The sequence below is a fragment of the Seriola dumerili genome, unplaced genomic scaffold, assembly GCF_002260705.1.
Source record: "Seriola dumerili isolate Sdu_G_001 unplaced genomic scaffold, Sdu_1.0 BDQW01000216.1, whole genome shotgun sequence".
Lineage (NCBI taxonomy): Eukaryota > Metazoa > Chordata > Actinopteri > Carangiformes > Carangidae > Seriola > Seriola dumerili.
The window spans coordinates 4,552,937-4,578,363 of record NW_019174471.1 but is presented as its reverse complement, the minus strand read 5'-3'; the positions used below and the strand labels follow the sequence as shown (position 1 = coordinate 4,578,363).

Below are 25,427 nucleotides of genomic sequence, written 5' to 3'. Positions count from 1 at the left end.
AAGATAGATCAGTTCTGTTTGTGTGAAGGGAAATGAGGACTGCTCAGAAGAACAAGCACTACAGAGAGACACTTAATTTATAAGTAAAGCATTATAGAGTGGCAGGAGCAGGGGGACTGTGAAACAAGGAGATGGTCTATGTACCATTTAAATAACAAAGTCAAATCAGCTTTTAGAAACATAGGAAGGTTAAAGGAGAGGGCCTTTGGTCACTCCAATTTAAACAGCACACTGAAGATAATAGCAAAGCTTTCAACTATTTAATGTGAGCACTGCCAGGTTGAGGAGACTGCTGTTTATGGATTGCAATAAGTATGAACAAGAAAGATAATTTATGTAAGACGATCTCTGGGAGGCTGGGAGTCAGGGACTGATCTTATCAGACTAACAGGTCCACACTCCGGGCAGAGGGTGGTGATAAATACACCTAATGCACTGAGTTCCGGAAGAAGAAGAAAACTGCACTATTAGGGCTTTTATTTTGAAACTGTCGCAGTCTGTATCCTGGTTGTCCCTTGCGCTGAGGGCTAATGTGAGGAGCGACTGTGCACCGGCTCCTCAGTGGTTTATCCAGCCAGGAGAGCGCGGTCTTTCTGTCCATGTTGGAGGATAAAGTGCCGGTTGTGCATGTGTGAAGCTGACTGCAGCTCAGGTCAGCGCAGCGGTGATGTCTTCCCACGGCGGAGCTACTGGCGGGATTCACGGGCTTCTGCTCAAACTTCATGAATCACTATCAGACGAAGACAGCCGAGCTGCGGCTTTGAGATGTCACGATATAGTCGGTGACTTGGGGCAGGAATGCATGCTAACATCAACCGAGAATGATCTTGGTAAGACAGTGAAGTACCTCAGATAACTCCTCTCAAAGTCTCTTAGGAGCGATTTGAATCCGCGCCAAACTCCGTTGACAATCTGGCAAATTAAGGTGAACAATGCTTCTGTTGTTAATGAGCGGTAAACACCGTGCAGGAGAAGGCGCTGTAGGGACTTTTAGAAGCTGCTTATCAGTTCGGTATGCAGAAAATCTTTCAATAACTATGATAACTTTTTTATTTAAGTTTGCCTGCATCATATCAGCCTCTTCCGCCAAAACTCTTGTGGTGGGCGGAACGTGTTATCACATCCATGTGACTCAGAGGATCAAATCAAAGCTTGCAGGAGTGCACTGTCATCCACTGGAGGCACCAAAAGCGGTGTTTCTGTATTAAAAACGTTCAGCATGGTTCAGATCTCTGAAAGATGCTGTAACCACAGATTCCCTCCATGGCGCATTGCTCATCAGTGGGATTCACTCTTTAGTTCACATGCAGCACAAAGCATCTGCTCATATTATCACATTACAAACAACAGCTATGACCCTGAGCTCCACTCTTAGCATCCTGGTCCCCAGCTCCTCTCGATCCTCTTTCCTCAGATCCTCTTTCATCCACCTGCAGTGTTTGTCCCAGTATCTTGTTAGCTGATGGTCAATAGAGGCTAAAAATTGCACACATGTATTATTTATATTTGAAAATTTGATGGTGTTTTTGATTGTGCAGATGTTTTGTTGGTACCGTGATGCACAGACTGTGGTTATTTCCATTATTGATAATCTGCCGTTTATTTTCTGGATTAATCGATTTGTCGTCTAGGCAACAAAATATTTTTAAAAAATTGTGAAAAAAAACAATTTACAATTTCTCTGAGCCCACTGCGATGTCTTTAATGTACCAACTGTCTTACTGTCACTTTATTGTTAAATGCGATGAAGAAAATAAGCAAATCCTCACATTTGAGAACCTGAAACCGCAGAATATTTGGCATTTGTTCTTGACAAGTGACTGAAATGATTATCAAAATAGTTGTTGATTAGTTTTCTGACCATGGACTAATTGTTGTAGCTCTAGTAAGGATTATGCAGAACCACATATTAACATTTCCATATGATTCCATCTTGCAGCTTTACAGATGTCCTTATTGTTCTCGAAAGACTACGGACTGCTCAGCTTCCTCAGAAAGTCCCTGCCATCAGAGGAGGTGGGTATCGAGGAATATCTAGTGAACAATAATGTGGTGGATTGAGAAGTTCTTATGTTGACACAAACATCTGTTTTCCAGTTCCGGGACAGCCGAGTTGAGATCCTGTATTTTTTGGGGACGTTCTTGGACAGCGTTTCACCAAGAGTCAAAGGTTGGGAGAACACTTACGCCATTGACATAAAAGTAAGTTCTCTAGTTCCTACGAGGATAAATATTAAGGTTTATATATTATGGTAAATACCTGCAAGTGTAAAAATTTTAATATTTAAAATTTGTTCTTAGATTCATCTACTTTTCACGTGTGTGTGTGTGTGTGTGTGTGTGTGTGTGTGTGTGTGTGTGTGTGTGTGTGTGTGACAACAATTTAGGACAATGAAGGCAAAGGAAACATCATTACGTGTAAAGATGCGTCCATGTCATTAAAGTAATGTAATTGAATGTGTCAGTAAGACTGACACTAGGCGCCCTCTCTGTCGATCCATTCACTCTGTATAACACAAAACAATTCAGCACTACCACAAACTAACAGAGCAAATCTTTGCATGTTAACATGCAGTTCCACAATTTAATCGTGTTTTTTATTCTCTCCTTTTTTTTATGCAGGACACATGCATGGCTGTGTATACAAAGGAAAAACTAGCCAAATGTCGGACTTTGGTGCTGGAGCTCCTCATCAAGGTTGGTTTGTCTTTCTTCTTCCTATGATCTTGTGACAGTAACAAGATTATAAATATTTGAATTGCTGTTGCTGTACTTTTTAGTGAAGGACTTTAAAATAACTTGCTTAGAGCTCATTCTCGATAAATCTTTGTAGGTTCTGCAAACAACTAAGGCTTCCAGTGTCGCTGCAGACTTTAAAATCTGTGAAATATTCAACAAATACTACAGCGAGCTTTGTCAGAAGAGCAAACTACCAGATTCGGGTGAGTCTTCATTTGATGCCTAGCTGTGCTTTAACATTGTAAAGAGAATTGCTTATTTCAGCCAATGAAAATGTAAATCACTGAAACACTTATTCTTTTTTTTATTCTTTTGGAACAGTACTTGGAAAAATCTATGAGTTGCTGGGAGTTCTTGCAGAGGTTCACCCCAGTGAGATGTCTAACAACTCTGACAAACTCTACAAAGCCTATCTGGGGGAGCTAAAAGAGCAGGTTTGTTTAACAGATGTTATGTTATCGACAGGGATCAAATGATTTATTCAGTGGCTGGTTTTTGGGCAAAATGACTATTGAGTGCAAGTATTGTGTGTTTTTAGCTGGACCGCAACAGTGGGGCCAGCCTTATAATGGCAAATGTCACTGACTGACTGACTGATCATATTTCCACCATTGGTCAGCCGAGTGCTACATGACAGATTTGGAGTTTCCCCATTGGCCTTTGCTCTTTCAAAATGAATTGGCACAAACAGCTTCTATTAGAGGGGCGTTTAAGAGACAAAATAAAAAAGAGTCTGTTTCTTCTAACTTTCTATCTGAGCGATCACTTAATAAGTAAGTATAGCTGAAAACCCAGTACAGTCTTTGTCTTGAACTTGTGTTTGGTAATTTTTGTCAGGATTTTAGCAGCAGCTTGGAGGTGAATGAGCTGCCATTCAGTCACTATTTCACTACTTGTTCTGTTGTCTGACAACAGAAAAACATGTAAATGAGAACAGCTTTATTGGGAATTCAGCTGTATAAAATACTGTACATGTGAGCACAGAGAGTAGGAGAGAATAGGACACAATGATGTCAGTCGCTTACAGTTTCCACAACAGTTTTCACCTATGTCCTAAATTTCACACACTGACCATATGCGGTCCAGCCATATACTAGGTTTTCACCTGGTCTTGTTTTTTTTTAAGATTTTTTTTAATAGATTTTTTTTTAATAGATCTTATTTCCTGAACATGGCAATACCTAATGCAGTCAGTTAAAACAGCTGGTAAATGAGTGTGTGTGTTCAGTTGTGGTTTTCTGTTTTTTGTTTTTTTTCCAGATGACTTCTTCAACAAAGGAACCAAAACTCTTTGTTGTTGCTGGATGTTTGAGAGGAATCACTGCTCTAATGGTCAACTTCACTAAAACCATGGAGGAAGGTGTGTGTGTGTGTGTGCGTGCGTGCGTGCGTGCGTTTTTTTCGCATTTACAACAAACATTCTCAGTTCTGTCTTTGCATGATTAGTTACAGTGTGACTCTGACTTGCAGACCCAGCAACGTGTAAGGAGATTTTTCAGTACGCCCTGAAGGCAGTCAGCCCCCAGGTAAATGTCACTGTCTCTACCAGACCTTTATGGGGGAAATGGGTCTAGAATATCAATACCCTTTTGCTACCAACACATACATGTCAGTCTTGGCGAGCAGTGGAAACTGTCACTGCGGGTGGTATTAGCTTATTGTAGATCTTGTCGCTTATACTGTATGATGGCCGTTACTGGACAATGAACCAGACTCATTACATTTCACAGTTATGAATAGAGCCCAGAAAACATACTGGTACTTTAGTGAGTGATTAGTCATTTCTTCAAGGGCTGAAATGTAGCATCCAGATTGAAACTGACTGATAATGAAAAAAAATAAAAAAAAACATACTTGAAAGTTGTTAAGTGCTCTGATTATGTAGCGTATGGTGTCATAGTACCTCTTATGTTAGAGCATACTGTGTCATGGCGTGATGAACTGGTTTGTGACTGTGACTTACATTAAATGTAACATTATGTAACTGCTTATCTTTCCATTTTTGTTGCAGATGGAAATGAGTCGATATGCTGTCACGTTTGGTAAGGCCTCCTGCCTTCCATAGAAAAATGAAGACAACAATCCTCGGAATCTAACACATCTTTGTCTCTGTGTCTTAAACAGCTGGGCTTAGATTATTTGCCAGACATGCATCCCAGTTCAGCAGCTGCCTGATGGACCAGTACAAGACTTTGTTCGAGGTCATGTCTAAACTCTGTGGACACATCAACGCTGAGATGAAGAAGACAAGTTACTTTGCTCTGGAGAGCTTCCTCAAACAGGTAAACACACAAACCACACAAACAATGCAGACAATCAGACTGACCAGTTAATACCAAGAGTCAAAATATTCCTGAATTCCAACGCCTCTGCTGAACAGTGTTTTTTCTGATCATTTTTCAGGTTGCAAAACTGGTGGCTGAAAATATTGAGGAGCATAAAAGTAAGTTGAAGTTTTTCATGCAGAAGTTCTGCGGCATCATTAAGACCATGGATTCAACACACAAAGAGCTGTCCATCGCCATACGAGGATATGGATTCTTTGCAGCTGTATGTTTACCGCTTTCTTTGCTCTACTTGCAGTTGTAAACGTTGTTTATGTATGAAATATAAAAGTGTATGCACATAAGTAAACTAAATCATCGTTATCTACAATTCTATCAGTTGCTTAGACGTAATATTGTGTATCTGCATTGTTTCACAATTGTCCTCCTGTACAAGCTATTGGACAAGTCAGTTTAATCTTTGAGCTTGTGTTGGTGGTCATGTGTTCATGTTAGTACGAAATGCAAAAAAAAAAATATATTTTTTTGTTTTTCCTCTGTAGCCATGCAAGAAAGTTTGCCCACAAGATGTGGACTTGATGTACACAGAGCTGATTCAGCGCTGTAAGCAGATGTACCTGACGGAGTCTGATGGGGAGGAGGACAGCTTCTACCAGCTGCCCAGCTTCCTGGACTCTATAGCCAATGTCCTGATTCACCTGGACAAGGTAACACACTCACAGTCTCTCATGCAGATGTTGAATAACAACAGTACCCTGCATCAAACTGACAAGCTCCTCTCAATGGAGCGCTTCACATCTTTTCAGTCTTACCTGTATGTGTCTGTATACGCCATAATATCCTACAGTAGCAAGAAAGAATCACTGCACGCTGATAATTTGAACCTCTGATTTGTGACCATGGCCTCAGATTCCAGAGGTGTACACACCACTCCTGGAGCGTCTCCTTGTGGTGCAGATTGACAACTTCCCTCAGTACAGTGAGAGGATGCAGAGCAGCTGTTGCAAGTCCATCCTGAAGGTGCTGGTGGCCACGGCCTCTAAAGGTCCTGTACTGTGGAGTTTCATTAGCTCTGTGGGTATGTTGATCATGAGCACATTGTGCCTTTTGGCAGCTGGTAAGACGTGTGTTGATATGAAATTGTTTTAGAAAGGCTTTTATTTACAGAAGAGAGGTCGCAGGACAAATGTGTGTGTGTGTGTGTGTGTGTGTGCGCAGTATGCACTGACTCTCTGGCGTGTAAAGCCCTGTGAAACTGCAGTAGTGATAAAAGTGGAAATAGAGCTTCTTATTGTAACTATATGCTGCTTTTGTATGTATGAATGATCTTATCTAGAGATGAGATGGGACATAACATCTGCTAAGAGATTCCCTTTTGTTTCTTTTCCAGTGCACCAGGGCTTGATTCGAGTCTGTTCAAAACCCATCGTGCTTTCTGAGGTTAGACGCATGTTTTCATTTCATTTATTTCCATTAGAGTTGTTCCGATACCAAAATTAGTATTGGAAATGCCTCCAATACTGTCTATATATCGACGAGCACATAGTTTATGCATTGATCCAATACTGCATCATTTATTAATAAGCTTTAAAGTTTCACTCCTGAAAAAAACATCAGTTTTTCTGGAAATCAATTATTCTTTGCTGCTTTAAAATAGTAGCTTAAACAGGAAGTTGCTGTGTGCAGCCACTGGCAACTGCTGTTTTAGAGTGTCGAAGAATTGATTTCCTGTAAATAGTGTAATATTAGCTGTTAGCAAAATGTCAGCAATTTGGCAAAATGTTACACTGGAAAGTCCCACCAGTAAAAAGGCAACGTGTACTGTATCCAAGGCTTTAATTTGGAGGGGTGACACTAGTGTTAGGACATCTAATGTAGGAAATGTCTTTTTAAATGACTGACAGTCAAATTAGATAATAAAAGAAAGATTCTGTGGCATTCATGTATCTCTTCATTTTTTACAAAGGGTCTAACCTGAGTCATGCCATACATTACTGACTGCTATCATATCACATCCATACAAGGTTAGTGGTATACAGTTTTTCGGCTGGTACATGAGTTCAGGAATCGAAATCTGTATCGAGAAGGAAAAAATGGTATTGGAACAACTCTAGGAATTATTTTACAAGTATACATTTACTTGGCTTAATGTTTTATTTTCAGTGAGATTCAGTTTCCTTAAATTAAAGTCTTTTTTTTCTGATCTGATAGATGTGATTGATAGAAAAAATTTGCCTTTTTGCCCTTCTTGTCCCAGAACAAAGACAATGGAAATGATCCCTCTCAGTCGTCACAAGTTCGCACTGGAAAGTGGAAAATTCCCGCTAGTCACAACTACCTCGGCCTGTTTAAAGGACTTTTAGACTGTGATCAGTTGAAGGTACAGCTGTGTTCTTTGTGAAGGTTCATTAACCCCTGGGGAACTGAGAATTTGCATGTCTAATTTCAGCAGTTTGTTTTAAAACTGTTCATGTCGCCATCGAGCTCCCATGTGAAGACAGTGTTTATGTATTTTCAAAATACTACCAGCATGTGTGTTGGCAAATAATTATATTGTCTACTGCAAAAGCATTTTGAGTCCTTGTGGCTGCACACTGATCACTGTACACTTACATTTACAAGCCAACATTGTCTCCTCTACTCCGCGCCTTCATTGGCAGGGGGCTGCTGTGTATGCTGCAGAAATTGTTTCATTGTTTTCAGATGAGCAAGTGGAAAAACATTCTTTTCTGGGTGGAAAATGTTTTACATGAAAGAACTTTAAAGAACCCGTATATTATATTTTGTATCTTCCTCTGCAGGACTCAGGATTTCTGGACGGAGCTTTTGAAAGTCAGAACACTGCTCTTGTGTCTTTGAGCCGTCTCCTTTACGATGAGTTGGTGAAATCGATTCTTAGAATTGTGGAGAAATTGGACTTGTCTGTGCAGAAAGTGACAACAGGAGAGGAGGTGAGGTCTCACTCTCAGGTCCCACTTATATATACTGTGTGTCTCAGTGTCCTTCAGTTTTCCCGTAGTTTTTTTGATGGTGAGTAAAAAATCTTCATTTGGATGGTATTAAAATTTTGTAAAAGGTTTTGTTTACTTGTTATTAGCAGCATCAGTTAAAACACAATTCAGCTGATCTTCAGTGTGATCTTCTGTGTGTTGATCCATGGCACTTGCCTCCTTGTCTGTCAGGCTCCAGGCGATACAGCCCACGTCCTGCCCTCCTCTGACCCCACAGCTCATCTGTTGCCCAATAAAATCAAAGACTTCACGGCCTTCATCAACCTGGTGGACTTCTGCAGGTGATAGAGACACGACATGAACACTCCTGCCAGGTGGCAGAAAATGAAGAGTGCAGTGTAGGATGCCTCTCATCTGTGTTATTTTCGTAAGGAACTAGTCCAGTAGATCAGATCTCAGGTCTGACGGGTCTGCACTTGATTTCATCTTCAACTTAATGTCCACGAAGAAATTTGATCTACCAAACATGACGGTATAAGCGTCTCAAAAAGTGTCCAGTCAAACTGAAACTTGCAGTTCCTATTGGCAACCTTATTGTTATCACACTCATTTTACTCACTGTTTTCTTTCTTCCTGCCTCTGCAGTGAGTTGTTGCTGACTAGACATGTGGAGTATTTTCAGTCCTGGATGTATCCCTTAAGCCACGAACTCATCCTCCACTCCATACGAAATCCACTTGTCAGTGGCTTTTACAAGCTGCTCTCGGTCGCCACAAAAATCGCCAAGAGAATCAAATACTACCAGGTAATATGGCCACTAGTGCAAAGCTTTTCCTGTGTCGTCCAGTTTATTGTTGTTTGTAAAATGATCTGGGAAGGTCAGAACTTGTTTTCATAGTTAAAAGACTATTAAATTGTGTTTTCCAACTGTTTAAATAAATGAAATGAATTCAGCTTGTTTCGTAGCATATTTAGAGTGAATTAGGGTACAAGTGTCATAGAAAAGACTGACTTCATGACCAGGTGGAAACAAAGAACGAATGTCCACTAAGCTCAGACATGTGAAGTACAGGATAACGGCAGAATTGAACAAACTCAGAGGAAAAGTAGCAACGCCATGCGGTGCACTCCTCACATTGAATTTATAATAAAAAACAATACAAATCTGCTTTTGAACAGGGAGTTGGCCGGAGAAGCTCCACATCCCCCCAGAGTGACTCAGTGAAAAGTGCTTGCTTTGCACTCTTCTCCAAGTTTGGAAAAGAGGTAGTTTCTCTTTGCAGTATTTCGTGGGAATGTAGTAACTGAAAACTTCATGTGTAGAAGATGTGAGTGACATGTGCTTTCCCACCAGGTGTGTGTGAGAATGAAGCAGTACAAAGACGAGCTGCTGTCGTCCTGCTTGACATTTGTCCTCTCGCTGCACCACAGCATTGTAGCTCTGGACATCAAGGCCTACTGTCCTGCTCTTGAGGTGGGATTCTTTTTATTTTGTTTCGTCATGTATTTAGAAGTGGGATGATGATGGTTGTAAACAGCTTAAAACAAAAAGATAAATACAGTATACAAATGCAGGTGTGCAGTAGGTGGTTTACTGTAGTAATTCCCAACCAGGCATACTTGTACCTCAGGGGGGGTTCTGCTATTGCCAAGTAATTTCACAAAACAGATATTACAGTTTAATAAAAACATTGTCACATACTGAGTCATCAATAATCAATAAGCAAAGAAGCAAAGACAAATGTTAAGCTAAATGGAATTGCTAAGTGATTGAAATGCCCAGTTCATTTGTAAGAAAAAAAGTACAGTTACATCCACATTATATTTACTATTTAATTATTAATAACTGAACCAGTTTAGTTTAAATGAACACATTTGGAAGATGATGGGTGAGTTCATCTGACACGGCTGTTGGAGTATGTCTGAGGAATAAGGTTGGAAAGCAGAGGTTAAGTGGATTCATTCTGTGTAGATTTCAGATTGTTTGCTACATGACTTCTTAAACATGTGTGTGTGCGTGTGTGTGTGTGTATGGGGCATCTAGGCGGCTCTGAAACTGGGTCTGAGCCATGCTCCTTTGGCCAACGCAGCCCTAGATGCTCTTGAGGACTGGTCCTCCCACATTCCTCTGGAGACTATGCAGCCCTGCTACACCAACATCCTGCCTCTTCTGGATGGATACCTGAAAACCACTTCCAATAACAGTAAGCCATTCCAGTGTCACAGACGGTCAGACACATTTGTTTCATGATGTGATGGATGGACATTTTTGTTAAATTTAAAATGGAGATTACAGCTGAATGAATAAAATGTCTAATCCATGTGTTGTTGACTCCAGACAAAGACGACAGCAGCTGGGAGGTGATGTCTTCTTCGTCTTCAAGACGTGACAAAGGCTACAGCAGAGTGATGACGAGGCTTCTGAAGCAATCCAAGCAGCTTTCCATGGTAATAGATGGGGAACACAGGAAAACGCATTCCAGTATTTCAGGAGATCGCTCCTGTTTCCAGATTAGTAGTCAGGGTTGTAAAGATGCTGGAAGCTAAAACTTAGGGCTTTGTACAGGCCAGACATGAACTTTTTCGTTCTTAAGACTTTCAGCTTCAGCACATTCAATCTGAAATAAAATAATAGATACTATATTAAAGTGCTGAGGGTCAGCTTTAATTTTAGTGAATTTTTAGTTTGACTTCATGTGCATATCTACGGTGGCCCTGAGAGCTCAACGTACTGCAACTTAGGGGAAACATGCGAATAGACAAAACACAAAAAAATACAGAAAATGTCAATTTGACACATGTGCTGCAAATACTCGCAACCCAGTGGACACACAAAAGGACAAAAAAAGTGATTAGGGGAGTGACGCCGGTGGCTCACCCGGTAGAGCACCATGGCGTCATCCTAACTGCTGCGGGTTCAAGTCCAACCCACGGCCCTTTGCTGCGTATCATCCCTTCTCTCTCTCTCTCTCTCTCCATAACATCCCTGTACATGTCTCCCACACAGTTCTTTCTATATTGATGTAAACCTACTCAAATTAAAGCTAAGACTGGGCATTTTAATGTAGTATCTATTATGTTAGTTCAGATTGAATGTGCTGAAGCTCGGAGCCTGCAGAACAAGAAATGGACTGTGTGTGATTTGTCGTCTTCATAATTTGTCATGATGCACTGTTGCAGGCTCAACCGTAATCAAGTATTATGTCCAGAGTTTACCCTCTGTGGTGACTGCCAACCCTTAAGTCTGAGTAAAATATAATTTTGATAATTTATCACAGTTTGGTTGCAGCTGCTGTAACAAGGATAATATACAGTATTCACTTTAGTCCATAAAGGAGAGTAGAAAACAGGGATTTACAGATCCCAAAATGACTAAGGGGTTCCTGCAGGACTCACTTCATTTCTATTGTAATCCCTTCTATTGTAATTTCTTCAGGACACATGATAATGAGCTACCAATTACTGTCCATTACAGAAACTGATCTGAGTGCAGGAGCTTTATATTTGTGAGAATACTGAGGTTCTGTATCTCAGCTGACTTATTACTTGTATCTGTTTGCAGGAGGATGCTCCTCTTGTCACGGTGAGGCTCAGGGTGGTGAAACTGCTCGGTCACCTGGGAGGAAAGCTGAACAGAAACCTTGTAACTGGTATGGACTCACAACCGACCTTCAAATTATACTTTACCGTGACATTTTGCGTATTTGGTCCATGTTCCACAGTGGTACTCCAAGACTCTTGACAGTGAATACAGATGTTGGCTGTGCTCTTTTTCTTTTACCCTAAGTCTCTGTTTTGGTGTTTAGTGGTCTCATCAGAGGAAATGATGAAGAAATTTGTTGCCTGGGACTCAGAGAAAAGGCTGAACTTTGCAGTGCCATTCACCGACATGAAGCCAGTCATCTACCTTGACCCGTTCCTGCCTCGCATCAGTGAACTGGCTCTGTCCACAAGTGACAGACAAACCAAAGTACGTCATCTAACATCAGAGAGTTTCTGCTGTCAGCATCGGTTCACAAAATTAATTTGACACACGAGTGACTATGATAATCCAGTCTGTCTTGTCTCTGATGCAGGTAGCAGCCTGTGAGCTGCTCCACAGCTTGGTGGTCTACATGGTCGGGAAGAGTGCTCAGATGGTGGAAGGGAAGAATACTTTGCCGCCTATGTACAAGCTACACAAGAGGCTGTTTCCTGTGCTGCTGCGTCTGGCCTGTGATGTCGATCAGGTGTGTGCACTCCATTGAGATAGTCACCCCACATACAGTTCCCACTGGTCATAACATGTCCTTAAATCATGGGATCCCTCATAGTATTTGGAAAGTTTGTAATCATGAGACATGTTGATTAATAAACCCTCAGCAGAAACTCTGGAGAAAATTTCCATCTTTGCTCCATCGTTTAAAACATTTATTTAAATCATTTTAGGGCTGAACGACATGCAAAAAAAATCCTATTGGGATAATTGTGGCAGATATTGTGATTTATGCCATGATATCAGTGGTAATGGTCATTTTTGCATTTCATTTTCACTGAAAAATAAAAAAAAAAAAAAATTATGATAATGTAATTTTTTTGTTGGGTCTTGTACCAAACAAACATGATTCTTTACATCTGGAGAATATGATTTGTAGACCGGGGCATCTCTGTAGCACCGCAATGCTTCATTTATGGTATGTTGTGACACATTTTACCTTCATCAAAAACATTGCAGCTCCTGCGATTTGGATGTTGCCCTTGGCCATATTGTGATTTCGGTAATATTTTTATTAATTGTTCAGCCCTAATTCATTTAAATCACTTAATTATTAATTAATAATAATAATAATTAGATGGACCCCTTTAACTGAAAATAAAACCTAACAAATCGAGAAGAATGAATATTTGTAGCCCACAGACGCTCTGCTTAGAAACATTAATTCAGAAAAAAAACTTTACTTACAATTTAATAACAAAAGTGTTCTTGGTGTTGATTTTAAGGTTTTAACGTAAAACTATTTAATCTATTAAGAAACTGAACTCAATTTTAAACAGCTGCTACATTTGCAAGTATTTGACATTTTCATCTGTTACTGCACATCATGTAAAGTGTACCAGCCTCTAATTGGTCAATGGTTATTGTATTTTTATAATGATGCAGGTTTATTTCCCTGATTTTTTTCTTTTCTGTGATTCTCCCAAGTCAGCGTTTCACACAAGCAGATGAGTGAACACACAGAGTGTTGTTCATGATAATGTCTACATCTTTTTTTGACTTTGAATGTCTCCCAGGTAACCAGACAGCTCTTTGAACCACTGGTGATGCAGCTGATTCACTGGTTCACAAACAACAAGAAGTTTGAAAGCCAGGATACAGTAGCAGTTCTAGAGGCCATTCTGGTAAGTGTTTATGTTGTGTGAAGGGCTTGGAAGGCTGAACTTTCAAACACTTTGAACCATGGATCAATAATGTCATTCCACCACCTTTTGCTTTCTGCCATGGGATGTATACACGTGGTTGTTGAATAGAGTTTTCAGACTTTTTCCTGCAGTTACTTAGTTTTTCTGCCTCACTTTAGGACGGCGTGGTCGACCCCATTGACAGCACCCTGCGAGACTTCTGTGGCCGCTGCATTGAGGAGTTTGTCAAATGGTCGATCAAACAAACCACCCCCAAGCAGCAAGAGAAGAGCCCCACCAACATGAAGTCCTTGTTTAAGCGGATCTACAGCTTGGCGCTCCACCCCAACGGGTTCAAAAGACTTGGTGCTGCCTTAGCATTCAATAGTATATACAGACAATTCAGGTATGACCCTTATATGACCCCTAGTTATGGACCATTTACAAAATCACAAGCTGATATTTGGGTTTGACTGATTTGGTTCATGATCTCACAGGGTTGTTGTAGTGTATTTGTTGCACGCTCTGTCTGTGTCTCTGCAGGGAAGAAAATTCCTTGGTGGAGCAGTTTGTCTTTGAAGTTCTTGTCATATTTGTGGAAAGTCTGGCTCTTGCACACTCAGATGAGCGATCTATGGGTAACTGTTCCTCCACCTCAGCTTCTTACACAGGGCACGCACGTTTTCATATCATCAAAAATAAATAAACGGGCTGATGTGAAATGTACGAACGATTTCTATCAGTGTTAATTTAAGCTTCAAAAGCAGCTTTTTCTCTGGCAATGTTTTATCTACATCCCTGTGTTACATTATTATGAACTCTTTTTTTTATTTAGTTTTAAGCCGCTTGGTTGTAATTGTATTTATTTTTTTAAAGCTCTCACGTTGGGTTCAACCATGTTATGTTGTATGAAGCTGTTGATGCCTCTCCTCCATCCTCAGGCACATTGCAGCAGTGTAGAAGTTCCATTGACCATCTGAAAAGAATCATCAAGCACAAGGCCCCCAGTCTGAATCAGCACAATGCTAAGAGACGTGTCCCAAGGTTGGTAATCTGTGTACATGGATATCACTTCATCTGTTATCTTAAATTAACATTTATACTAAATTACAACCTATAGATGCTTTGAAATGAAATTCAGCAGTCAGATAAATCGTGTATATCAAGCATTGCTTTACATAGTTACTGTATGTACTGTATGTGTGCACTGCCCCTTTTTTAAAAAACTTTTTTTTCAGTTATTTGGATCCCCATTAGCCACTACCAAGGTAGCAACTATTCTTCCTGGGGTCCACTCGAATAACAATTACATCATAATGCAGTCATTAAACATTTGATACAACTCCAAAGACAATAATACCTCTAAAAACAGCATATACAGTGACTGCAGACTAAAATGAGGTTAAAAAATGAAAAGAGGAAAGCTTTTGCTATAATTTCAGTGATGTTTATGCAGTGATGAGATTATAATTTATATGTATAAATAAATTATTTGTTCCTTTCTCTTTTTTCAGGGGCTTCCCACCTGATGAAAAGCTTTGCCTGTCAGATATGGTTTTATGGCTTTTAGAACAATGTGGCCGTCCTCAGACTGAGTGTCGCCACAAGTGCATGGAGCTCTTCTATGAGTTTGTTCCTCTCCTCCCAGGTGAGCAATCCTACCCAGTGCTCCGTCTTCCAGGGTCAGCCTTGATGAGAAGACAAAAAAACAATAGATGTGATTAAAAATTGATAAATGTTAAACTTGTGTGTGTCTGTGTGTGTGTGTGTACACTCAGCAAAGAACTCTCCGCCTCAGTGGCTGGACGGCATGCTAAAGGATCATGGCATAAGCTTCCTGATCTCGCGGTTTGAGGGTGGGGGTCTCCTCTCCCAACCCACTCTCAGGGACCTGACAGGCCCTTTCAGTGTCAGAGCCACGCTGCAGTGGATGGACCTACTGCTGGCTGCCCTGGACTGCTACAACACCTTCATCAGCTTACACGTAATCAAGCCTCAACACATGCTTAGTAAGTCCTATTAGTGGAAGGGCTGATAGTTATACTTTTGTATTTCTAGCCAAACCATTACCAGCAATGGTGTAGTGGGATGACGTTAACAGATTGCTGCTCAGCACCTGTCACATGCATGTTTCCATAATATAACCACTCTGATACACTATTGCAAATTTATCAGAAAATCACTTTTCACACCTGTATTCTGTATTTTTTAATGTGTTTTAATATGTTTTACTTTATAAAATTAAAAAAAATGGAGTTTCAGTTTCATATGACTATTGATTTTGCTGCTTTCTTCTTACTAACATAAAAGCTCTTGACATTGTTTTGGCCCTGTTGTGATCTCAATAAATCTCTTTTTTTTTTTTTCCTTCATTTCCAAGGCTCCAAAGACGAGTCAAGTTTTCTGAAAGCTGTACATTTCTTCTTGACTGAGCTGGCAACTCAGAAACTGGCAGCAGCAGAGAGCTGTTTCCATCTCGGCGCTAAGAACTCTCACTTCAGCCCAAGAGAGGTGGACCAGTACAACTACAGCAAGTGCACCATCGTTGTTCGCCTGCTGGAATTTGCCACGATGATTCTTGTCAAAGGAGATGAGGAGTTTTGGAAGGTACTGAATTTAAGATACTCGGCCGTTATTGTTCCTTTGAAACTGTTTATTTTCTCACCCTTTCCTGTCTATATTTACAGCTTCTGGAGCACGATATTTTTTGCGCAGTTTTTTTTGAGTTGACTGCGCTGGCGGTGTGTGAGCCATCCACTGTTGGTTTCAACATGGCAGATGTGGAGGTGATGAAGAACCTACCAGAAGTGTGTGTTCCTTTATTGAAAGCCCTGCTGAGCTCAACTTACCGCAGTCATCTTGAAAGCAGCCTGCGGACAAAGATCTCACGTAAAAGGTATGTTAATCATCTACGAGTGCTCGTTCCCTGAGACCATGATCGTGAATTGTAGTGCCATTATTAACAACTAATCATATTTTTCTTTCTTTCTCAATTTATTTAATGACCTCCATAGTGTAGAGGAGTTGTGTGCTGTAGACTTTTACCATTCAGACACTCTGAGCCGACACGACCAGATGGAAATGGTTCTGTTTTCCTGTAAGCAGATCCACAAAGCCGGCTTCCTCAGCTCCATCCTGCACAGCCAGGTATGTGACTGGGTTCGATTCCAATGTGATAGAACATTAGCCCCAAACTGAGCTAAATATTCGTATCACAACTCAGTTTTATTGATCATCAAACACTCAAAACATATTGAAAAATTGACTTGATACATTCATACATGTAACTGAATGGACTAATTACATATTGTGATCTTAGACGGATTTTGTGCTTTTTGTATATCCTCAGATGAAGTAGCGTCCACACTTTTTTTGTGTTAATGTCTTTCTTAAAGGATTCAGCTTATGCCAAATCCCTGGGTTACCAACTTCTAATGACGGTGTATAAAGGCATAGCACCCGGTGAGGACAGGAAGGCACTTCCATCCTTGGACGTAAACACCAGGAGGGTGGCAGATGGCCTCCTTCAGCTCGCCTTTTCTCTCAGTCAACAGGTCAGTGCCTCTGTGCTTCCGCTCTTTAGATGAGTTTGGTAAGTGTAACTGCCCTTGAGCCATTGGAGCTGCAGCAGAAAAGCTACAGTAGGATAACAAGACTAGGTCAAACCTAGAGAGAGAGAGAGAGAGAGGCGCACACCAGTTGAGCTACTGGGGATCAAGCTTTGAGTCAAACAAGATTTTTTTTTTTTTGTATGTCACACATGCTCACAGCCTCTTTCTGGAATTCACAATAGTTATTTACTTTCAACTCCAGAACGTAACAGACTTTTATTAGAGGCAGGTCTTTATGTCTAACTCCCTCTGTTTGATAAGTAGAGCTGGTCATAGCTGTTAGTACGAAGCCTCCTTACCGATGACGTCTCTCTCTCACTCCCTCTCTCTTGCTCTATCTGCTCGGTGTGTCTTATGTTTAGTTATTCAGCGTCCTTTGTTAATAATGATACATGTAATGAAAGTCGTTTACACACTGCGGCTTGGTAGTCAGGGGCATTGGCTGGGTCAGGGACTGGCCCCGCTGTTGTGGTCCAGCCAAAAATAGGAATGTGGCAGATGGATATTGGATGTTTTTGACACAATTAAACTCACAGTTTGAACACTTGATTGTAAAAACACAAAATATACTTAGACCACTACATAAATATAAAGAACTATCAGTGTGAGACAAATTTTCCTTTGCTTTGAAGGCACCAACTGTTTTCATTGCTTGCTGCCTCCTTTTGTACATTATTATTCCTGTGCAGAGCGAGAAGCTAGTGGACTTGCTGCTGAACACCATCATGCTTTCTGTGCCAATATCTGGAAGTCAAAGCCATAACTTCCTGAGCTTCTCGCATGGCGAGTATTTCTACAGCCTCTTCCAGACGACCGTCAACACCGAGCTGCTGAGAAGCCTCGACACCACAGTGCCACACCTCATGAATGCTTCCTCCCAAAATCCCAGCATGGTAACGCCTCCTCATCTTTTCTCTCTGTCTGTCTGAATTGTTTTCAGTGTTTGTACAAAACTTTTATTTTTTTAAGCAATTCAAAGGCATTCGTAGTAGAAGTGCACATGTAAAGGAGCATTGCTGTTTTCTGTATGTGAGATGAGTTTTTCTGCCTCGAATGTCTCGTCAGGTGAGCATATTGCTGAATGGCATGCTGGACCACAGCTTCAGAGAGCGCTCTGTGAGGAAGACGCAGGGAAAACAGCTCGTTGAAGAGGTGCTAAGAGGGTGGAATAGTCTGCAGTCGTGGTGGGAAGGACACTCTTCCACTCCAGAAAGCAAAACTGCTACTCTCCTGCTGCTCTCCAAGCTCCTACAGGTGAAATTGATAATAAAAAATCATTATCATTATCATTTAAAAAAAAAAAAAAAAAAACCTACACAATGCACTATAATGCAAGGATAAAAAGTATATAATATATAACTTTTCCACATTAAAATGTATAAAAATGACTAGAGCTATGATATATTTTCTTCAGATGTGTACTTGTATTCTCCCAAATGTTTCTAGCACTTTTCAAACCTAGAGAAATACTTGATTTTAATCATGGTAACGGTGTGTTTCATTTGGTCACCTGTCAATGACATCATATCCCCGATGTGCATGGGTCAGCATTGTGGCTGCCTGCCAGAAGCTCAAAATTGTCTTTTATCCAGTTTTAAGCCACATTTTTAAGAGTAAAAATGTTAGACAGCTCAGTTCCCAGCCCCTCAGAGACGTACTGTGTCTGCTGAACTGCGTCGGTGAATCACTGATTTTTAACGTGAAACTGCTGTTTTCAGTGTTTCTACCATTTTTGGGTTTTTTTTCTGCCGTCCTTTGTTATTGTTTCGATTGAGAGACTCTTAGCAGCAGAAGGTACAGACTGTGTGTTTAGATGCAAATTTTTTTAATTGACATTTTTCCCCCTTTCATCAGATTGATTCGTCTGTCTGCTCCAATGTCAACCATGAAGCGTTCAGAAAGGTGTTTTCCACTTTCACCCTGCTGCTGGTGGACATGACTCTGCCACTGAATCTCAAGGTAACATAGAGGATATGAGTTTTGTCATTTTACTGGATTATTTCAAATTACTGTGATTTTTGATTTTCTTGTTTTCAAGTAAATAAGGTTTGTTTTCTCATCCGTCCAGAGTCAGGCCTTGTTGGTGTTGCCCTTCTTCACAACCCTCCCAGAGGAGCCGCTGGCTGAGCTGCAGAGAGCCCTCGACGCCCTGGTAGTGTCGCACTTCCCCATGCAGTCCGATGAGTTTGCTAAGGGCTCGCTTCACCGCAACAACTACATGGACTGTATTCGAAAGGTGAAGTCTGTGATACGGAATGAGGTTCTGCTGCAGGTTGAGTTGTAAATAAGGAAGGAGTCACCATTTCACTTTAATTTTAGTCAAAGTGCACTGTCACCATTGGAGATGATGTGTAAAGGCAGGTGAAGACCAAAGACTGGTTTCAGTAGAAATTGTTGCTTGAGGGGTGGTAATTTTGTACCGTGACACCAACCGTAACATTTCTGCCTCTTAGTTGCTGGATGCCCTGGAGCTTTCTCAGAGCCCCCTCCTGCTCAAACTGCTGTCGGGGATTCTGTGTCGAGACAGAAAACACATCATGGAGGAGCAATTCCAAACCTGTTTCCAAAGAATTGCAAAGAGGTTAGTAAAGCCTCCTTCATCTGCAAGAAAATAAAGTTACACATGAGGTTATGTTTCATTCTTTGTCGAGTTTATGTGTAACCTTTCGGAATTGATGAGCTGTGCGTAACAAGTACAGCTGTAGATAGTAACAACAAAATACATATCGTGTCCACTGGAAACAAACCTCAGTGGAAATGTTGTCTAGACCTGTAACGCTCCATTACAGGTGTTGCTTTCATTGTGTCTAATTAATAATAATTAATCAACGTCTGATTAGGTCAAGCAGTGAGCGGCAGCTACAGCTACTCTGCACAGTGTATGGGGTGATCCAGAAGGGTGACGTGCCGGTGAGCTCCATGCTGCAGGCCATGATGGAGAGGGTTCTGCTGCCTCTGGCCTCTTACTGCAGCACCACGGCCCTGAGTGACTTCTTTGTGGCAAACGTCTCCGACATAATTGAATTGCTGCTTAGTCGCTTCACCAAGGTTTGCTTCTTCTGTTACATTTTAGGAATTATTTGAAGATATTAGTAACACAATAACCTCTTTAATCACTGTTATAGGTTTATTTATTAACTTTTGCTGTGGTAACTATGGAATTATGGATAATACCCTGTTCTAGATTTGTCCCATTAATCTGGTATTTATCAATTAAAAAGATTTATATTAAAAAATAAATCTTTTTTTGCTTATTTTATTTATTTATTTAATTTCAGTCAAGTGAAACAGCTTTCGAGCTCCAGTTGCTGAAGAAGAACGGCTGCTACAAGCTGATGGAGCTCCTGTATTCTCAGCTTCATAAAGAAGCGGTTTACTCTAAGGAATCCCGCATTAATCAAGCCTACTGTCGCTCAGACAAAACAGAGGGGAACGAGCTGTCCAAGGCCTTGATCAAGTAGGACTCCCCAAAACTTCAATTTCAAGAAGTCACATGACAATGATGCAAAATGTCCCTTTTTAAAAAATAAAATTGTTAATTTCATAATAGGTCGTGTTTTGAAGCCTTCACTGAGAACATGGCCGGTGAGACTCAGCTGCTTGAACTCAGGAGACACTTTCACTGTGCTGCATACAACTGTGCCATTGCGGTCATCAGCTGCAGCTTCAGTGAGCCCAAATTCTACCATGGCTTCCTCTTCAGTGAGAAGCCAGAGAAGGTACTGGCAGACATTATATCATATTATATTTCCACCTGACTTCAGCACCTCGGTCATCAGTCTCATCCTCCACCTTTTATAATGAGTTTCTTTTTATCTCGTCCATGGAAAGAGAACAGTGGCTGAAGAACTTAAAAGTATGTCACCGATTGTTTTTTTCTTTTCTTTCACAGAATCAGTTCATTTTGGAAAATATCATTGATGTTGAACGGACCTACAATTTCCCAGTTGAAATTGAGGTATGTTTTTTTTTTTTTTTTTTTGTGTAAGAGTATACTTTGAGTTTCAGTTGTGGCTTATTCATTTGTTTTTTCATCAACGTAGGTACCACTTGAGAGGAAGAAGAAATACATCACGATTAGAAAAGAAGTGAACGAGGAGAATGGAGGTGTGGCTTGAAACTTTTGGAATTTCTCCATCTTATCATTTGACTGCACGCTGCTGGCTCCGGTCCAATGCAGTGTAATGGCTTAGTTATTAGACCGTTATCATTTAAAAGTTGATGAGTGCTTGTGTGATTTCTGTCTTTTCCGTAGAAGCGCCAGTTTACTTGTCCTCCCAGTCTTACATGGCCGACAGCAGCCTGAGTGAGGAGATGAGTCAGTTTGATTTTTCCACCGGAGTCCAGAGCTTTTCCTTCAGCTCCCAAAACCCAGAAGGACAAAGACGCACCGTTGTGAAAAGAGTTAGTCATGTGATTTTCTTCCTACAAATCTTCATGGGTTTAGCATGTTTTTGTGTAATAATAATGATAATATACATTGTTTAAAAAAAAAAAAGATACAATATAATGTGTTTTTGTTGGTGACAAGAGGCTTGGTTGTATGTTTGTAAATGTAGGAGACAGAGGAGACAAATCCCTCCCAGGATGCAATGGTGGACCTGGAAATGGATGAGCTAAATCAGCATGAATGTATGGCAACCATGACTGCTCTTATTGGACACATGCAAAGGAGCAACATAACCCCCAAAATTGAACAGGTCAGTGATAAAGAAGAGTAATACAGGTTCGAACTTTCTGTTTGTAGAAAGGTTTTTGATAATTTCATCATACTTAATGTAAATGACAGAAAATTACAGACAGAAATACGTAAGATCACATGAAATATTTTGCCAAAACATAAAATTAGATCTAGTGATCTAGCCGCTGTCTTTCATTAACATTATAATGTATAGATATGACTGTAGTGTGTTCAGATGGTGTGTCATTCGGTATGCTCTCCTCTCTGTTCATGAAACAGGGAAACGAGCCAAGTGAACTTCCTCCATGGATGAAATTTCTACATGGAAAACTATCAAATCCAGCAACACCTCTGAATATTAGACTCTTCATCTCAAAGCTGATCATCAACACAGAGGAGGTGAATGATTTCATCTGGTCTTGCCATCGTACAAATTTACACAGTCGTTGTATTTGAAGATTAATAAATATGACGATACTATATGGATTTAATCTTTGCTGTTGTTGCATCTTTCCAGGTTTTTCGACCATATGCCAAGCACTGGCTCGGCCCGCTCTTGCAGCTTGTCGTCTGTGGAAAAAATGGAGGAGAAGGGATACATTTCATGGTGGTAGATGTTGTGGTCACAGTGCTCTCTTGGACAAGCCTGGCCAATCCCAAGGTTACTAAGAGTTCCATTTTGAAGGCAGCAAATATAAATTGTTTATACTTTGTGTCATTACATCAAGATTTGTAGTAACTTTTAATGTGAAAATTCCAACATATGGCAACAAATCAGCTGCAATTCAGTTCATTTTCAGCACATTTTAAGGGTATAACCAATTTCCTCTTGTCAGTCTTGCATTGTATTATCATATAAAATTCATCAACTTTCATTAGTAACAGTATTTTGTGTCTCAGGGTAACCCTAGAGATGAAGTGCTTGCCAACCGGCTGCTGGAGTTCCTGATGAAGCACAGCTTCCACTCCAAGAGGGCTGTTTTCCGACACAACCTGGAGATCATTCGCACTCTGGTAGAGTGCTGGAAAGACTGTCTGCATGTGCCTTACAGGTAGGACTTGCACACCCTCATTGAACAACTGATGTGCATTTGACACAAGGTCTGTGGAAACAGCAGAACACAGATCGACAATACAGAGTGAGTGGTCCTGGTTCAATTTGATATCTTAAGGGTTCTTCATATGAATATTAGCAATGTGTTGTCATTATATTTTTATTATGTATATTATATACTATGCAACCAGTTTTGTCTTTAGCTATTATTATTTTTCAAGCTGAATCTAATTATCATCATCAAAACCTCTTGTGTCGGCTGAATAGACTGGGACTGAAGTGCCAGACCAATAAACTCTTTTTTAAATTGTGTATTTTAAAGTTTTAAAGAAAAACTGACACTCAAGTTATATCATTTGGAATAAAAACAAAGATGAGGGCATTCTGACCAATCCTCTGATGGTTCAATCTTCCTTGAAACCCAAGTTGAATTCATCCATCTGTTGTTTTCAGCTTTAAATGTCTATGTAAGGAAGAAGCACGTTAGAATATGGTGATGATGTCACATTTGGTAGCATACTAACAAATGGAAGTGAACCTGTCCTTTGCCTTATCTCTCTTTTTTCCTTTGTAGTCTGATATACGAGCGGTTTTGCGGCACCGACCCGAACAGCAAAGACAATTCGGTTGGACTTCAGCTGCTGGGAATCATCCTGGCCAACAACCTCCCTGCTTACAATGCCTCATGTGAAATTGAGTATGACAGGTAAACTATATTTGGTAGCTGAATGGCAGCACATTGTACTGTCACCTGACAGCTTTTTTCTTTCAAACTCATTTAAGTTGCAAAGCTGCAAGTTCAGGTGAAGTAAAGTAACAGCCAGGAAGAGAAGCAGAGAGCAGTGTATTTACTAATGTGTGTTGTAGCTCATGCTGCCATCTTGGCAAGTATCTTAAATCATTTCCATGTGGTGTGGTTTCTCAGGTACATCCAGTCTCTCACCAACAACGTGTCCTTTGTGAGGTATAAAGAGGTCTACTCAGCTGCTGCTGAAATTATCGGCCTCACCCTGAAGAATATGAATAAGACGGACAATGTATGAGCTTTATCTCTGTTTTACTGAATCAGTTTTATTTCATTTCTGTTCATGTCTGATTACTGCTTAATTCACCTTTACGAGGAAAGATCTCGAATGGAATGAACATTTATTTTCATAAGTTAATTCTTAGTTAAAGTCAGTAGATGAATAGCTTAATGATAAAATCCTCTTGTGTGTGTTACGTTATTTGCAATATATTTGTCTTATTTAAATTCATCACATTTATCATATGACTCACCTGCAACATTTTATTTTTCATTTTTCATTCTTGTCTCAGCAACATCAAGAACTTGTCAGTCTTGCTGCCGGTAAGATAACAAATCTGAAGAAAACACACATGGATGACAAGTTTATTATTTGCTTGAACAAAGTGTCAAAGCACTTTCCTCCATTTATGGATCGGTGAGTTTATATTTCAAATGTATTTATTTTTTCTCTGTGATTTAAATCATTTCAAATTGCTTTTGGCCCTACCAGAGACTTAAAAATGAACTTAATTTTATTCTAGTGGTTGAGTTACCTACCTAAGTAAATACAGGTTTTTTTTTCTTTTCTTTTTTTTTTTCAGGTTTGTCAACTATGTGTTCTCCATCCTGCCAAAGCTGCATGGCATCTTAAAGACTCATTGTTTGGAGTGTGTCCTGAGCCGAGCCGATGTCATCCCGGACATCTTTCTGCAGCTGAAGACCACAGGCTTCATTCAGATGATGGGCCATAGGTAGGTCCCAGCCTCAACCTTCTCCATGTTTGGCAGGTGTTTAGTCACTTTGGTTTGAAGAAGTGATGGTGCTAAACGGTGACGTCACTTCCAACATGTTTTCCTCTTCAGTAAAGTGAAAGATTGGAGGGTTTTGATCAGGTACAAGATGTGCTGGGATTGCCTTTTAGAAAGCAATGAATGTCACACAAAACAATTTGTCTAAATCCTATGTAATCTGCAAATACAGAAAATCAAGACATTTCACAGTCAGGGCATTCTCCCTTTAGCTTGGAAGCTATTGAGTAACAAATGAAAATAAAGATTACTACTGAATGTTTTATTGTGCTGAGTCATGTTTCTGTATGTTGTTCTTCCGTGCACTTAGGGATGAAGCAAGACAGAGAGTGTGTCTGGATATTGTCCACAAGATTATTGACCTCCTGACTCCAGTTCAGCTTCAGGAGCTGCTGGGAGCTGTGACAGCATTTGTCTCCCATCCTTCACCAGTGTGCAGAGAGAGGATGTATGACATCCTCATGTGGATCCAGGACAACTACAGGTGAGCCTTTTTGGGCCTCTGCTCTCAAACAGATCATCATATCCCACTTTTCTTATTATTTACATCATTTATGCCATAATGTTGTTGTGTAACATTTTCTGATCTGACCCAAGGGGTGCAAAATTTTAAGGTCCCATATTTAACACTTTTTTATTTGTTTAAGTTTTGATATCCATAAGAAGATACATTTATGGTCATAAGAACCAAAAACCAATTCATCTCCTCTCTCAGGCTTCTCCCGGTGAGCCATTCAGAAGAGAAGCTCTGAGCCTCTCTTTTGATTGGCTGACTGTTTTCTGAGCGATCAAATAGAAATATAGCAGATTTCAAGTTAAGGCCCAGAGATACCAAATCCTGAAAAGTGAGCAGTTGGGTCCAGGTGGGCGGGGCTTGGGGCGTAGCTGAAGGCGGTAACTGCTTTGTTGTGA

At 40.4% G+C, this 25,427-nt stretch overlaps 1 protein-coding gene across 1 annotated transcript in view; it reads left to right on the top strand.

Moving 5' to 3' along the window:
• Window positions 1-531: 531 nt before the first annotated feature.
• prkdc (protein kinase, DNA-activated, catalytic polypeptide) overlaps window positions 532-25,427 on the top strand; it is a 42,516-nt gene continuing 17,620 nt past the window's right edge. Inside the window, exons 1-55 of the mRNA XM_022754081.1 lie at window positions 532-830; window positions 1,940-2,016; window positions 2,098-2,202; window positions 2,623-2,697; window positions 2,834-2,942; window positions 3,061-3,173; window positions 4,000-4,099; window positions 4,210-4,265; window positions 4,751-4,781; window positions 4,864-5,021; window positions 5,143-5,289; window positions 5,567-5,731; window positions 5,934-6,102; window positions 6,415-6,464; window positions 7,282-7,404; window positions 7,826-7,975; window positions 8,207-8,316; window positions 8,621-8,780; window positions 9,155-9,241; window positions 9,330-9,449; window positions 10,020-10,179; window positions 10,314-10,423; window positions 11,538-11,625; window positions 11,782-11,945; window positions 12,052-12,204; window positions 13,247-13,354; window positions 13,534-13,760; window positions 13,898-13,992; window positions 14,296-14,398; window positions 14,869-15,002; window positions 15,133-15,363; window positions 15,735-15,961; window positions 16,042-16,250; window positions 16,369-16,501; window positions 16,750-16,908; window positions 17,655-17,858; window positions 18,031-18,219; window positions 18,820-18,924; window positions 19,034-19,201; window positions 19,419-19,546; window positions 19,806-20,013; window positions 20,244-20,422; window positions 20,516-20,684; window positions 20,858-20,923; window positions 21,009-21,072; window positions 21,221-21,369; window positions 21,525-21,665; window positions 21,926-22,045; window positions 22,164-22,307; window positions 22,547-22,698; window positions 23,275-23,406; window positions 23,626-23,737; window positions 24,018-24,142; window positions 24,309-24,458; window positions 24,826-24,999. Of these exons, the coding sequence (XP_022609802.1) occupies window positions 668-830; window positions 1,940-2,016; window positions 2,098-2,202; window positions 2,623-2,697; window positions 2,834-2,942; window positions 3,061-3,173; window positions 4,000-4,099; window positions 4,210-4,265; window positions 4,751-4,781; window positions 4,864-5,021; window positions 5,143-5,289; window positions 5,567-5,731; window positions 5,934-6,102; window positions 6,415-6,464; window positions 7,282-7,404; window positions 7,826-7,975; window positions 8,207-8,316; window positions 8,621-8,780; window positions 9,155-9,241; window positions 9,330-9,449; window positions 10,020-10,179; window positions 10,314-10,423; window positions 11,538-11,625; window positions 11,782-11,945; window positions 12,052-12,204; window positions 13,247-13,354; window positions 13,534-13,760; window positions 13,898-13,992; window positions 14,296-14,398; window positions 14,869-15,002; window positions 15,133-15,363; window positions 15,735-15,961; window positions 16,042-16,250; window positions 16,369-16,501; window positions 16,750-16,908; window positions 17,655-17,858; window positions 18,031-18,219; window positions 18,820-18,924; window positions 19,034-19,201; window positions 19,419-19,546; window positions 19,806-20,013; window positions 20,244-20,422; window positions 20,516-20,684; window positions 20,858-20,923; window positions 21,009-21,072; window positions 21,221-21,369; window positions 21,525-21,665; window positions 21,926-22,045; window positions 22,164-22,307; window positions 22,547-22,698; window positions 23,275-23,406; window positions 23,626-23,737; window positions 24,018-24,142; window positions 24,309-24,458; window positions 24,826-24,999 (7,448 nt within the window). The 5' untranslated portion in view covers window positions 532-667. The remainder of the gene's footprint in view (window positions 831-1,939; window positions 2,017-2,097; window positions 2,203-2,622; window positions 2,698-2,833; window positions 2,943-3,060; window positions 3,174-3,999; window positions 4,100-4,209; window positions 4,266-4,750; window positions 4,782-4,863; window positions 5,022-5,142; window positions 5,290-5,566; window positions 5,732-5,933; window positions 6,103-6,414; window positions 6,465-7,281; window positions 7,405-7,825; window positions 7,976-8,206; window positions 8,317-8,620; window positions 8,781-9,154; window positions 9,242-9,329; window positions 9,450-10,019; window positions 10,180-10,313; window positions 10,424-11,537; window positions 11,626-11,781; window positions 11,946-12,051; window positions 12,205-13,246; window positions 13,355-13,533; window positions 13,761-13,897; window positions 13,993-14,295; window positions 14,399-14,868; window positions 15,003-15,132; window positions 15,364-15,734; window positions 15,962-16,041; window positions 16,251-16,368; window positions 16,502-16,749; window positions 16,909-17,654; window positions 17,859-18,030; window positions 18,220-18,819; window positions 18,925-19,033; window positions 19,202-19,418; window positions 19,547-19,805; window positions 20,014-20,243; window positions 20,423-20,515; window positions 20,685-20,857; window positions 20,924-21,008; window positions 21,073-21,220; window positions 21,370-21,524; window positions 21,666-21,925; window positions 22,046-22,163; window positions 22,308-22,546; window positions 22,699-23,274; window positions 23,407-23,625; window positions 23,738-24,017; window positions 24,143-24,308; window positions 24,459-24,825; window positions 25,000-25,427) is intronic.